The sequence below is a fragment of the Lithobates pipiens genome, unplaced genomic scaffold, assembly GCF_037356315.1.
Source record: "Lithobates pipiens isolate NorthernLeopardFrog02 unplaced genomic scaffold, aLitPip1_a1.2 Scaffold_3, whole genome shotgun sequence".
Lineage (NCBI taxonomy): Eukaryota > Metazoa > Chordata > Amphibia > Anura > Ranidae > Lithobates > Lithobates pipiens.
The window spans coordinates 61,025,485-61,037,108 of NW_027507790.1; the positions used below are offsets into that span (position 1 = coordinate 61,025,485).

At 41.9% G+C, this 11,624-nt stretch overlaps 1 protein-coding gene across 2 annotated transcripts in view; it reads right to left on the minus strand.

Moving 5' to 3' along the window:
* MMP17 (matrix metallopeptidase 17) overlaps nt 1–5,846 on the minus strand; it is a 210,310-nt gene extending 204,464 nt beyond the window's left edge. Inside the window, exon 1 of one of the 2 annotated variants that reach the window (XM_077461772.1) lies at nt 5,270–5,846. In XM_077461772.1, the coding sequence (XP_077317898.1) occupies nt 5,270–5,395 (126 nt within the window). In that variant the 5' untranslated portion in view covers nt 5,396–5,846. The remainder of the gene's footprint in view (nt 1–5,269) is intronic. The other variant, XM_077461773.1, reaches the window with a different exon arrangement.
* Between the last annotated feature and the right edge of the window lie 5,778 nt (nt 5,847–11,624).

Genomic DNA, 11,624 nt, shown 5'->3' on the forward strand with positions numbered 1-11,624 from the left:
TCCAAATATAAGGTATCTTTGTAACTAAAGGTAAGTAAAGCCCATTTCTATCTGAGGTCTCCAAACTGAAAGATGGAGCTGAAAAAATAGCACTCCGATCGATATTATGATGGGATAAAGGATTTTGTGGTTGTTTTTTTCAGTGAACATTATATCTGCATTTAGTGTCTTCCATAGATCTTTATAGACCCGGCAGAAGTAAAATGAAGCTTATTAAAAAGTGACTAAGAAGGCAACAGAACAAGTAATAGCATGAAAGAATTGATTTATACAACACCAGGTACAGTTATAAATCTTCAAATATGCCAACAGGTAAGAAGACAAATAATGAAAGAAATGGTAAAATGAAGAGAAAGAGAGTTATTTTAAGTTAGGTACTTGTGGGCTCCTGCATTATCTGGTCACCTTGGTCCATAGGAAAGCTACAAGAGATAGATTTACTTAATTACGTTGTCACAGTTGGGCCTTTTGGAAATACAGTATATCCAAGCTCAGTAAGCAGCTTTTTCCCTTCGCGTGAGATAATAAAGGAGTGGGTCTTTCCTTTGTACTGAAAAAGGAGTCTGAATGGATAAGTTCATCTGTATGGGATATTGTGAGAACTGAGGATTGAAGGATATTACCTAAGGGCTAGACTTGGTTAATGAACTTAAGCAATCCTCATACATGAAAATTGTATTGCCGAACTCGATTTTCCAGACCTTTCATTTCTGCATGGGCTTCTTCATGTTTAATATGCAAGTGGTTGATGTCAGTGGTATTCAGAGGGATTTTGTGAACTGTATTGTCAAAATTGTACTTGCTATTTTACAATCTATGGCCCAAATCCTGAAGCCTTTAGTCATTTTAGTTGTGGTTTTTCAAGCTTCCTTTGAAGTAAATCAGCAAATCTTGCAATGAGGATGGAGTTCCCTGAATTTGTATGCTGTGTGTGTTGAAAAAGGGAATCAAAATCTAGATTCCTATGTATTGTCCTTCCCAGATGTGTTCTGACCTCTTTCTGTATTGGGACTGCTGTTGTTTGCTTGCAGTGGGATCTGCATGTCTCTTTCTTAAGGTAGCATGTTATTGGGAATACTGGGAGGGGGTTATTGGCTGTATACCACTTATATAAAGATAGCGGTTGCAGTGCTGAGCTTTCTACCTGTTTAATAGCAAAGACGTCACTGAAATTCTATTAACTCCAAATGGGTGCAGAGTGGTTCAGTGCCAAAGCACAGCAGGATCTGTTTGCTTTCAGACTTTTTCTATGTACAATGTCTACATTGCAGAGAGAGGGAGGAGGGAGGGGGATAAATCACCACTCACTCTCATTTAGCTGGAGCTATATGGAAATGGTAGAGGTCCAACACCCAAGCACTCCATGAATGTTTTCAAAAAAGAAAAATAGATGTTGGGACATCAAGATTTACTTGTTTTTTTCCCCCCAGGTATAAAAGTAAGTAGAAGAAATAGGCAAGAAATGTAGATTTTGCTGTAGACATTGTAAGAAAGTAACATCGTTTTCTACGTGGCTCATCAGCTCCCCCCTCTATTTGTGAAGCAAACGAAGTCTATTGAAGCTTTGTTAAGATGCTAGAGGTCCAGCACCCACAGACTTAGGAGCCATTTCAAAAGTGGAAAAATAGATGCTGGGACATCAAGCTTTATGTGTTTTTTATGAGTGATACAGATAAATAGGGATCAAGACATGAGGTGGAAGGTTTAAGAAAAAAAAGTAGCTAAGTATCAAAGAGCCACGGGGGGTACTTTTCTAAAGTAAGAAAAAATCAATTCAAGACCTGCAATTAAACTATAGTCTACATCTTCATAATTTTGAGCTATTTTACAAACGGCAATGTCAAAGTTTCGTACGCTCTGATTTTATTTCCATGCCCTTAAACCTGTCTGCTTGGATGCTCCTAAAAGGTGATTAACTTTCTCTCCTTTTACAAAGGTGAAATTTGTGACTAGTAGGAGAGATCAACCACTGGCTCATGGCCCACTGGCTCATGTCATTCATATTGCCGCAGTGGAACTTCCTTATTATTTCCAATGTGTTCAATAACATATATATATATATACTAGAGCCTAGCTCCAGCTCCCTTCATGCATTCTAGTGCACATGGCCTTCTAAGATCAGTTAAGGTGAGCGATCACTCTGTACTTTCCTTTTATTCCTACAAACAAGTCATAAATACATAGCAAATGTGTTTGCACAGTAGATACATGATAAACGCATGGCAAATATATCTCAAATGCCTTTGTACCTTATTCTTATGGTTATGTTAGGTAGGTAGACCAAGAACCAAAGGCACGAAGAAGTAGGTGATTCATGCGCAACAGATAAAATGCCTCTTGTTAGAAGACTGTCCTTTTAATAGATATAACCCCCAGTATGTCTATGTCTAGATTTGTAGTTCCACAAAGCAACAGCTGGAGAGTTGCTTGTTGACTAAAGCTGCTTGCAAGTATTGTATGCTACATGTCCCTTAGGTGATGAAAGATTAATGAATACAGGACTCTGGAAATGTCCACAGCGAGGATGACATTTGATGTGACCTACATTACACTCTTCTGGCCAGACTGCATAGGCGAATAATCAATTAGAGCCAGGGGCGACCTCACTACAAAGGGAACTAATCTTTAACTATAACTCCTGTTCACATGATTACTAAGTACATCTTGCATTTTTTTATGTTACCGTGCAAAAAAGCAATCAGTAGCTACTAGGTTATCGAAATAAAATAGAAACCAAGTAATAAATCAGGAGCATACAGTATATGTTATCATAAGTTCTGATATCCTAGCCTGGGAAATAAACAGAAAGCAAGGCTGTGAACATTAGGTTCAGAACTTTGTTTATTGGTATTCCAAAGTTTATTCACCATCTATTCACACACGTTCTAAATTCTTATGCCAAAACTGGATAACAAATAGTAAAAGAAACGTATTGAAAAGAAAAACGAAGCAATTAAAATAATGTCAGCTTTAATATTCCCTGATTTTGCTACCCTACATATTAGTTTAATTTGCCTGTATGGTACATACAGGTCCATAAATGGGTCCGATGCTGGTAAATCAGCAGAGTCCTGAAGATGATCGTTTTTGTGATAAAGTCACCCAAATGACACGCATTCAACTTTAGCATACTCTAAAGCATAACACGCCTCTTTGGTTGTTTTTGAACTACAAGTCCTAGCATCTATCTAGTAGAGCATGAAGATTCTTTTAGTTTCCCTACTGCCATAGATTTACATGTGTCCCTCGGAAAATGAATGATTTTCATTCAAGTCTACTGAAATCTACAGACTTGGAGAACAGCCAGGATGTCTGTGGGGAAGCACTAACTAGAGCAGACAAAAAGAGTATTCGGATTTTTTAGTCAACAGCTTACTGTTTCCCTAAAAGAGGAATGGTGATTTGCCTTTAAGGCATACAATATGCAAGATACAAGCATACATGTCCGTACTTCCCCAACAAGCTAAACCTCAGATTTGTGTCCAACCACTATTTCAAGGTACCTTTCATGTCTAGCCCTTTCAAAGTCTTATTGGAAAACAAGCTCACCCTATTTACGACCTGTTAACGTGTCGTTGTTAGTCAGTGGAACTGCCATTGTAATGGGCTAGAGATTAATTACTTAGAAATAATTTCTAGCAGATTGATCTGAAAACAAAGAGGGAGAGTACAGTTTTTTTTTTTTAAAGCAATTTACAAAGCATTCCAGGAGTTGTACAGCAATCTCACGATTCAGTGACTGGATGAGAAGAGAAGGGGATCATTAATTCCCCGAGATCTCCTTACTGAAAGGCAGCAACCTGACCCATTCCCAACCCCACAGTAGATGGCAGATTAACCCTTCACACCAGCGGATCTCCGGCTATGATAGATGCGCTGACAGTCATTCCACAACAGTTAATGTGTCTTTTTCAGCTGTGTGAAAAAAGCTTTGTTTAGTCATACAGACGCGTGGGGATGGGGATACTAAAGATACTCTGAGTGAAGGCATCACAGAATAAGAAGCAGGGAAACTGCCCTTATCTTACTTTCTGGGGGGGGGTTAAAAAAACAACTTTTCCCACTACATACAATGCAATTTAGTCTTGCAATATGTGAACTCACTTTGGGAAATCTATCATTGGTCACCTGCAGTTAACCCCTAATGTGCTGCAAGCGCATGCAATTCTTTTTTTTTTTTTTACCTACCATACCATGTCTAATACATGTAGGACAATGCAGATTTCATCATTTAGGACAATGAATGCATTCAGGGTGTATTTGAACACATAAAATGCAGATTTATCTGCCCCATTCTTTGATGTGGATCAGTGAGTAAAAAATGACTCCTTATTGATGATATAGTAAAAACAGCGTGTAGCCCTTTCTATTCCATTTTTTTGTGGTTTTTAACTGTTTAAATCTAAAGCTAAAATATGGTTCATATTTGGACACGCTGGCAGAGGAAAGTGCATATACTAGGTGCCAAGAAATCGCTAAATGATGCCAGATATTGCAGTCTGCACAAGTTTAATATATATATATATATATATATATATATATATATATATATATATATATATATATATATATATATATATATATATATATATATATATTACAACAAGCTAAGGGCTACAAGTGAAGGGGGTCCTGGCATCATAGCAGGGGGCTGCTCATGTAAAGAATGGCACACATCTGAGAATTAAAAAATATATATATAGAGAGAGAGATATCGATCTATCTATAGATCAATATAGATAGATAGATAGATAGATAGATAGATAGATAGATAGACAGATAGATAGAGATCTCTCTCTCTCTCTCTATATATATATCTATATATATATATATATATTTTTTTTTTTTTTTTTTTTTTCTTTATACTGAGATGTGTGCCATTCTTCACATGAGCAGCCACCCTGCTATAATGCCAGGACCCCGTTCACTTGTAGCCCTTAGCTTGTTGTAGTCAGTTTGGCTTGGCTTTTCCTCCATTCCCTACTCAATGCAGAATAAGCTCAGCATGCCTCAAGTGCCCCTCACCCCCCTGCCCACTAATGTACCCAATATGGCATTTCTGTAGTAAAATTTGATGGTGCAGGTTCCATTCTCTCTCACATCCACATACAAGTAGCTAATTCCTGCTAGTTTCATCAAATCCATTGTTACCCCCCTGGCCGATACAGAATACAGGCAATAGATGCCACCCACACCCCAAAAAAATCTTGTCTCCTGTACTCCCCAATGCAGTGTGACAAGACACAGATGATGCCAGCTGGCCACTTACAACTCCACGATTTATATCCTCAGCTGTAGGGGTAGGTGCTGCCATAGATTCCCGCAAAGCAATGAGAAGAGCGATCAGGAACATCTCCAGGGGCCAACAACTCTGTTTGGTGGCAATCCACAACATTCCTCAGCCCTGAGTGAATGAAGGAGACAGGGGCACCCTGGTCCTCACATCTCCTGTGCACCATCAGCAGCTCAGCACATAGAGGAGCCCGGCTCTGCTCACAGTCCATCGGTGTGCCATCACCCGTCCATCACCCATCCATGGGTCCTCATCCAGGGAACTTTCCTCCTCCTCCTCCTCTCCCCGGCACACAACAGGTCAGAGCGGAGGAGTTCAGCACCTCGCACGTTCAGCACCTAGGACAGCTCCGAACACGTGGAGCAGAGCACAGGGCACAGAGCACAGGGCACAGCACGGCACACAGCCGGGCTCCGACCAATCCCTGACCTCCTTCTCCCGTGTGTGCTCCCCGCTCCTATACGCGCCTCTTCTCTGCCTACACCCGGCTCTGCGCGGAGAGGAGACGGCGAGGGAGGAGCGCAGTGGGGGAAGTCAGGATCTGCAACCTATAAGTTGCAAGTGGCCGGCATCTGGGAGAGGCTTGTGGAGGGAGGGGGGAGGAGGGGATCTAATTAATATTTTGTGCGGATTCAAAGCAAGCACGCAGCGCTGGAAGTTAGCAGCTGCTAATATAGGACTGGACGACAGAGGGCGCCATTGAGATTCCGAGGCTGGGAAATGTTCAGTAGGATGAATACGAGTTGGTGAGGACTGAGCGATCACATGCTGGCAAAGGTTTGCTACATACAGCGGCATCTCAAGACCCGAATGTACAACAAGCAAAGCTGTTCTCTTCTTTTTTTTTCTTTTTTTTTTAAATCAGATAGATAAGCCTTTAAGGATCCATCCACACTCTGCGATTTGGAATCGCAGCCATTCTGCCCACGATTCCAATTCAAGTGATAGCCAGTGCAAAACGCGCCTTTGGGTGTCATTCATGGCACCCCAAATGCAGTGCGATTTTGCAGTAATTGTCACGCAACATTAACTACTTGCCTACAGAGCATTTTTACCCCCCTTCCTGCCCAGGCCAATTTTCAGCTTTCAGTGCTGTCACACTTTGAATGACAGTTGCGCGGTCATGCAGCGCTTTACCCAAACTAAATGTTCATCATTTTTTTTGAGACAGATAAAGTCTTCTCTTGGTGATATTTAATCATCGCTGGGTCTTTTAGTTTTTTCTCAACAAACGGAAAAAGACAAAATATTTTTTTCTTAGTCTCTGTTATGAAATTTTGTAAACAAGTAATTTTTTTCCTTCATGATGGGCACTGATGAGGCAGCACTGATAAGGAGGCATTAATGTGCAGCACTGATAGGCAGCACTTATGGGCACTGATAGGTGGCAATGTTAGGCACTGATAGACAGCACTACTAGGTGGCACTGATGGGCAGCACTAGTGGGCACTGATAGGCTGTACTGATGAGGCTTCACTGATGGGCACTAATGAGAAGGCACTGATGGACACTGATAGGTGGCACTGATATGCAGAACTGATGGGCACTGATAGGCTTCACTGATGGGCACTGATGAGGGGGCACTTATACGGAGGCACTAATGTGCAGCACTGATAGGCAGCACTTATGGGCACTGATAGGTGGCAATGATAGGCACTGATAGGCATCACTGATAGGCTGCACAGATGAGGCTTCACTGATGGGCACTGATGAGACGGCACTAATATGCAACACTGATGGGCACTGATAGGTGGCACTGACTGATGGGCACTGATAGGTGGCACTGATGGGCACTGATGAGAAGGCACTAATATGCAGCACTGATGGGCACTAATATGCAGCACTGGTGGGAACTGATAGGTGGCACTGATATGCAGCACTGATGGGCACTGATAGGCAGCATGAATTGGCAGCATTGATAGGTGGCACTGATAGGCATCACTGATGGGCACTGATAGGTGGCACTGACTGATGGGCACTGATAGGTGGCACTGATAGGCTTCACTGATGGGCACTGATGAGAAGGCACTAATATGCAGCACTGATGGGAACTGATAGGTTGCACTGATATGCAGCACTGATGGGCACTGATAGGTGGCACTAATATGCAGCACTGGTGGGCACTTATAGGTGGCACTGATATGCAACACTGATGGGCACTGATAGGCAGCATGAATTGGCAGCAATGGTAGGCAGCATTGATAGGTGGCACTGATAGGCATCACTGATGGGCACTGGAAAGCAACACTGATGAGCACTAACAGGCATCACTGATGAGCACTGATTGGCACTGGAGAATGATGGGGTGCAAGGAGATAATTCCCCAAACCGAGTCTCCGAAGCGGGGAAGGTGAGCAAGGAATAAATGGATCTCGGTACCCAGAACAGATAAGACTTCAGATAAAACATTAACAATTTATTGATACATAATTAAAAACAATAAAGTATCCAGATACAATAGCTGCAACTATAAATAATTGTACATACTTGTTTACATTACACTGCTACTCAAATACATGCCGCAATGGAAAATAGGAGTTTTACATTTGTCAGTGCACGATCATCCTCAAAATGTAAAACTCCTATTTTCCATTATGGAGTGTATTTGAGTAGCAGTGTAATGTAAACAAATATGTACAATTATTTATAGTTGCAGCTATTGTATCTGGATACTTTATTGTTTTTAATTATGTATCAATAAATTCTTATGTTTTATCTGAAGTCTTATCGGTTCTCGGTACCGAGATAGTCCATTTATTCCTTTCTCCTCCTCCCCGCTTCAGAGACTCCATTTGGGGAATTGTCTCCTTGCACCCCATCATTCTCTATTGTCATGGATGATGGTACCCTTTATGAATCTCAAATTATATTTAATTGGAGATTTTCTTACTATATCTACTGATTGGCACTGACAGGCATCACTGATGGGCACTGAGTGGCAGCACCGATAACCGATGAATGCCACTTACTGGCTCTCCTCTCCTTACACTCGGTCAGCGCGAGGAGAGGAATGCTGATAACCAGCATTTCCCGTCCGCCTGTCATTTCACTATACGGCGGGCGGGACATTGTTCTGGGAGGACATCATATTGCCACACGTGAGCCCCGGGAGCACGCAGCACGGCAATCAGTGGTGCGCTCTTTCCCTCAGACACAGTGCATCACCAATCATGGTAAAGAGCCAATTACGTAGGTTCTTTACCATGTGATCAGCTGTGTCCAATCACAGTGTAAACAGGAAATGCTGGTTATCTGCATTCCTCTCCTCATGCTGACAGAGTTACAAATTGTGGGATGCTTGTCACCCAAAAAAGGAGCTGGAGGTTTTTTTTTTTTTGGGGGGGGGGGGGGCGACAAACGTGCATAGAGCAGCCCATTGATGTCAATAGGCTGCCCTATGTGTGACACAGAATTGTGTGAAAATTGCCCACACAAAACTGCAAACAGGAACCCGAATTTCAGCTGCAAAAAGTGTGCATGGGTCCTAACTGAATAGCAGTTTATTTGCTAAAACAACATGTATTATAAACAGATGGCTTTTTTTAAAATAAATAAAACACTCTTCATTTTGTATTAGTCTTTGTTGGATCTCAGCGGTGCCCATCACATGCAGTCCCTATGCAGCACAGATATTACATTAAAATGGTTTTAAACCTTGGACATTAAATATGAACAAAGCATATCCCTCTTTAATGTATGTTTGTCTCAATCCAAAGAACTAAGGTGAAATTTAATAAAACTGGTCAACACGGAATCTGGTGCAGCTGTGCATAGCAACCAATCAGCATAGAACTTTAGCTTATTCAATTAAGCTTTGGCAATAAAAGCTAGCTGCTAATTGGTTACTATGCACAGCTGCACCAGATCAGATTCTGTGTACACCAGTTTTAGTAAATCTCCCCCTAAGTGTCATTTCTGTCTGCTGCTTCCTTCCTCTGTTATCTGCAGGAATCACTTCTCACAAGTTTTCCTGACACCAAGAGAAAAAAGGTGATGTAGAGGGAGCTCCAGCACACAGCCAGTGATTGACAGCCTCAGCACTGTTCCTGTGTGCTGTGTGAAGGGGGTGTGTCCCTTCCAATCAGCTCTCAGCTCTCCTCACTGAGCTCTGCAGAGTGTAACTTCAGCTACCTGTCCCCTGCTTTCTGACAGCTCAGACAAGTTGTGTCAATTCTGGAATTTGAACAGCTGTACTGCAGAGAAGAGAAGACTGCAGATAAACAAATCCTTCTGCATAAGTTGTATATGCTTATCTGAGGTCCTCTCTCCTCTTCAGTCTTCTAACGTACACATTTTACACAGCGTTTCCAAGCTTCAGAAGGTAGGGCCAGGGATCTGATGTCACACACTGCACAGCAGAGAGCAGGGCGGTTGAGTGTAATCTGAGCCCTGAGTGAAGGGCGTGGACACACTCTCTACACCAGGGGTCTCAAAGTGGCGGCCCTCCAGCTGTTGCGAAACTACAAGTCCCATCATGCCTCTGCTTGTGGGAGTCATGCTTGTAACTGTTAGCCTTGCAGTGCCTCATGGGACTTGTAGTTTCGCCACAGCTGGAGGGCCGCTGGTTTGAGATCCCTGCTCTATACAGTCTCATAAGTAAACATGCACACCTGAGGCTTGGTTACTTGGTGTCTGCATAAACTCTTAAAAGTGACTCATTCAGATAGCAGAGGAATGACAGATCAGACAGAAATCACATTCTGTGTTTTGGATAGAGGCAAATACACACTATAGAGAAATATGCTCTGTTCATTTTTCATTTCAGAGGTATATAATCACTTTAAACCTGAACTCCAGGAAACGTATAAATTCTCACCTGCAGTAGTGCCGCATCCACATTACAAGGGTTAACTGCTAGGTCTAGGAGACTTAATAAATCTTGATAAATATACAAAGCCATCCATAACTCTTCCCCCATCTACATCACTAACCTATCCAAAAATACCAACCAAGTCGCTCTCTTTGGTCATCCCAAGATCTCCTGCTCTCTAGCTCCCTTGTCACCTCCTCCCATTCTCACCTCCGGGATTTCTCCAGAGCTTCTCCCATCCTTTGGAACATCCTACCCCAATCTGTCTGACTGTCCCCTAATCTATCCATCTTTAGACGATCCTGGAAAACCCTTCTCTTTAAAGAAGCCTATTGTGCTTCTAACTAATACTGTTTTACTTCCTCCATCAGCTCATCCCCCACAGCTATTACCTTTTGTATTAATTGACCCTTCCTTTTAGATTGCAAGCTCTAATGAGCAGGGCCCTCTGATTCCTATTGTACCAAATTCTAATGTAACTGTAATGTCTGCCTTCATTTTGTTAAGCGCTGTGCAAACTGTTGACGCGAAATAAATCTTGTATAATAATAAATCACTTTTACTTACCCAATCCTCCTCTCCTGCAAGCTCAGCTATGCTGCTAGCCCAGTCCCTGTAGCCTCTTCTCTGCTATGCCCTAAAGGTTTAAAGTGTTACTAAACCCACAATAGTACAATCAGTCTATGTATGCGGTAAAGCATACTTGTAACCTAAGGGGTTAATCCTCTGCATTGTGTATAAAGGCTGTTTGATCCTGTATGCACAGCTTCCCCCTTCTTCCACTATCCCCGGATCATTTCCTGATAACACAAAGTCTATGGAGTAAGGCTGCACATGCTCAGTTTGGTGTGCATTGCTAGAGAGGTTTTTGTTTTTCTTGGGAGAGTGCATGTGATCAACACAGGGCCAATCAGCATTATCCAGACAGAGGGTCAGGGGTCTTGCAGTCTGATAGGACAGTCAAAAAACTTCTCCTACAAGCTTTTACCAGTGCTTGGCTGAACACTGATATAAGTCACAAGACTGCTCTAACTCCTAAAGAGAAAAGGTATTTAGCAGCATATATTTACCAAAATAATTGCATTTCCATGCTCTATGTACTGTGGGAGACCAGATATAGTGAATGCAGGGTTTAGTAATACTTTAACCACTTCAGCCCCAGAAGGATTTACCTCCTTCCTGACCAGAGCACTTTTTGTAATTCAGCACTGCGTCGCTTTAACTGACAATTGCGCGGTTGTGTGACATTGTACCCAAACAAAATCAACATCCTTTTTTCCCCCACAAATAGAGCTTTCTTTTGGTGGTATTTGATCGCCCCTGTAATAGATATGATGTGTATCTATCATAGGGTGGTTCTGTGGATACACTATAAAATGAAAAACCAAATGCCACATCCTTTATATATCTTCAACGAAAAAAAGGGAAGGAAACAGGGAAGGGAAAAACACAAAAAAACCTCAACAAAAAATGTTGGTTGTGTTGGACTTTTTAGGCATAGTAATATATTTAAATGTAACA